This window comes from Mesitornis unicolor, unplaced genomic scaffold (genome assembly GCF_000695765.1).
Source record: "Mesitornis unicolor isolate BGI_N332 unplaced genomic scaffold, ASM69576v1 scaffold25643, whole genome shotgun sequence".
NCBI lineage: Eukaryota > Metazoa > Chordata > Aves > Mesitornithiformes > Mesitornithidae > Mesitornis > Mesitornis unicolor.
The window spans coordinates 388-3,529 of record NW_010174337.1 but is presented as its reverse complement, the minus strand read 5'-3'; the positions used below and the strand labels follow the sequence as shown (position 1 = coordinate 3,529).

General features: G+C 57.7%; 1 protein-coding gene across 1 annotated transcript; it reads right to left on the bottom strand.

Moving 5' to 3' along the window:
* Positions 1–356: 356 nt before the first annotated feature.
* LOC104537985 (poly(rC)-binding protein 2-like) lies at positions 357–2,394 on the bottom strand (the record flags this gene model as incomplete). The annotated part of the gene is made up of 2 exons (XM_010181019.1): positions 357–485; positions 2,251–2,394. Coding segments are annotated over 2 exons (273 nt in total), but the record flags the coding sequence as incomplete, so codon positions are not given.
* Between the last annotated feature and the right edge of the window lie 748 nt (positions 2,395–3,142).

Sequence of the window (3,142 nt, the reverse complement as noted above, 5' to 3'; positions counted from 1 at the left end):
GTCACCTGCAGCCCCCCCACTTTGGGTTTAAATCAACCCCATTCCTTCCCCATCCCTCCAGATGAAGTGGGACAGCAGGACACTGCTCCGTGTCACTGCGGGTGACACCGTCACTGGGTGAGCAGCTCCAGAGGCCTGGCTCGACCCTGGTTTTAAGCAGCTCCAAGCCTCACCTGGATGAGGCCATAATCCCCCAATATCCCCTTTATCCCCCCCCCCAGCAGCCATTTCTTTGCCCTCAGCGCTTTGCACTCCCTAAGGAGGACCCCACAGCTTGACAAGAGGGCAAGGGGGGATCCTTGCTTCCCTATGGGGTGGAAAAAATCAATCCAATTTGGGCCCGGGGGAGGCCGTACCTCAAGCATGACGACGCAGATCTGTTTGACGCACTCGATGATGGACTGTGGGATCCCAGCGATGGTGATGGCTCGCTCGGTGGAGTTGGGCAGCATGTCCCCTGCCACCTGGACCTGCGCCCCCGTGCTCTGCAAAGTGTCAAGGGGGTAAAAATAACCCGGTCAGGACGGCGGCGAGGGCCCCGTGACCTCAGCAACGAACACCGCGCGCCTGGGTTATACATAGCCCAAAGTTGTGTCGTGTCTCCCCCTCCTCCTCCTTTCCTCCCCCACCAAAATAAAGTCCTCTAATCCTAGCTGGGAATAATTCAGGCATTGGGAGCCCGAGGCAGGAGAGGAAGAGCTGGGTGCAGCCTTTCCCTGTAACCCAAGTCAAGGCCGTCCCCGCAGCCAGGAGCCAGCGGAGTTAATCCCCGGCAGCGCCCGCTGCTAAGTGGCATTACCGAGGGCCTGGCAGCGTGTTCACTCCCCTAAAACAAGTGGGAAAATGCCCAGGAGGGGGAGAATTTGAGAGCCTGGGGAAGGGGGGAGCAGTGGGAATGGGGGACGGTGCTGGGAAGGGGAGGATCTGTCCCAAGTCTCATCTTCATAAGCACAAGGAGCTCCAAGAAAGGGGATGGTCCAGGGAAGGGGAGGGTTTGCCCCAAATCTCATCTTCATAAGCACAAGGAGCTCCAAGAAAGGGGATGGTCCAGGGAAGGGGAGGGTTTGCCCCAAATCTCATCTTCATAAGCACAAGGAGCTCCAAGAAAGGGGATGGTCCAGGGAAGGGGAGGGTTTGCCCCAAATCTCATCTTCATAAGCACATGGAGCTCTAAGAAAGGGGATGGTGATGAGGAGGGGAGGGGTCTACCCCAAATCTCAGTTTCCTAAGCACAGGGAGCTCTAACAAAGGGGATGGTGCTGGGGTGGGTCTGCCTCAAATCCCAGCTTCATAACCACAAGGAGCTCTAAGAAAGGGGACGGTGCTGAGAAGGGGAGGGTCTGCCTCAAATCTCATCTTCAAAAGCACTAAAAACACAAGAAGCAATAAGAAAGGGGATGGTGCTGGGAAGGGGAGGGGTCTACTCCAAATCTCAGCTTCATAAGCACAAGGAGCTCCAAGAAAGGGGATGGTCCAGGGAAGGGGAGGGGTCTACCCCAAATCTCAGTTTCCTAAGCACAAGGAGCTATAAGAAAGAGGATGGTTCAGGGAAGGGGAGGGTCTGCCCTAAGTCTCATCTTCATAACCACAAGGAGCTCCAAGAAAGGGGATGGTGCTGAGAAGGGGAGGGTCTGCCCCAAAATCTCATCTTCACAAGCACAAGGAGCTCTGAGAAAGGGGATGGTGCTGGGGAAGGTCCACCTCAAATCTCATCTTCATAAGCACAAGGAGCTCTAAGAACGGGGATGGTCCAGGGAAGGGGAGGGTCTGCCCCAAGTCTCAGCTTCATAAGCACAAGGGGCTCTAAAACAGGGGATGGTGCTGGGGAGGGGAGGGGTCTACCCCAAATCTCAGTTTCCTAAGCACAGGGAGCTCTAAGAAAGGGGATGGTGCTGGGAAGCGGAGGGTCTGCCCCAAATCTCAGCTTCATAACCACAAGGACCTTCAAGAAAGGGGATGGTGATGGGGAGGGGAGGGTCTGCCCCAAATCTGTTTCTTAAGCACAGGGAGTTCTAAGAAAGGGGATGGTGCTGGGGAAGGTCCACCTCAAATCTCATCTTCATAAGCACAAGGAGCTCTAAGAAAGGGGATGGTGTCAGGGTGGGTCTGCCCCAAATCCCAGCTTCATAAGCACAAGGAGCTCTAAGAAAGGGGAGCAATGCCACATCTCTACTGCATGGACCAACCCAAGGTGGGAGCAGATGCAAGGATTTGGGTACCCAGACCCCATTTGGGGTGGTCACCACGCACCTCTCGGATCTCCTTGATCTTGCAGCCTCCTTTCCCGATGAGGGAGCCGCACTGGCTGGCGGGGGGCCCCCGGCCCCCCAGGAGCCGCAGGGTGACCGGGGGCCGGCTGGCAGCTGTGCTGTTGGTCATGGAGCTGCTGATGTCCTGCGAGGAAGAGGAGGCGCTCAGAGGGGGCAGCCTGAAATGGCACACGGGGAGGGGACGCGCCCGGCCGGGGGACGGTGACGTTGTGACGCTGGCACGGGCACACCAAGGTGACCCTGGGGCTCTCCCGGGGCTTTGTCAGCGCAGAAAACACACAGCTATGTTTTGGAGAAGGGGGAAGAAGCCAAAATCCGTTGTCTCAAGGAAAACGGGGGTTTAATGTGCCCAGTGCAGAAGCTACAGCACAGCAGAATGGGAATTGGCTGCGGTGGCGCTGGAGGGGGACGAGGTTTCGGGGGAGCTTGGTGCGCCCACAGCTCCCAGTTCAGCGCAGAGGCTCCAGTTGTAAGAGGGGACGGGAGCAGCAGCGGCTCCAGGGAAAACACAAACCCCGGCGCCGATTACGCGGTCATGTGCTGGCAGGGGGAGGGGAAGCACAAGGCCGGGGCTTGAGTGACCTACTAAAATCAAAGCTCCAACGCCAGGCGCTGGCAGCCGGAGCCGCGCTTGGATGGGGAGCCCTGAGGACTCCAGAGCTCAGGGTATGGCACAAACAGCTCCAGGCTCTGCAGCAGTGAGAGCTGAGGGGCCTCGGGGACAGATCTGCCAGCTTTGGGGCATCTCCTCCCATAAACGATCCCAAATCCAAAGGGCAGTGGGATTTTTAGCCCCACAGGAGAGGCGAGAGCCATGGAAAGCTCCTCGCAGTCAGGATCTGGGTTATCGAGGATCAACACCCCCCCCCCCA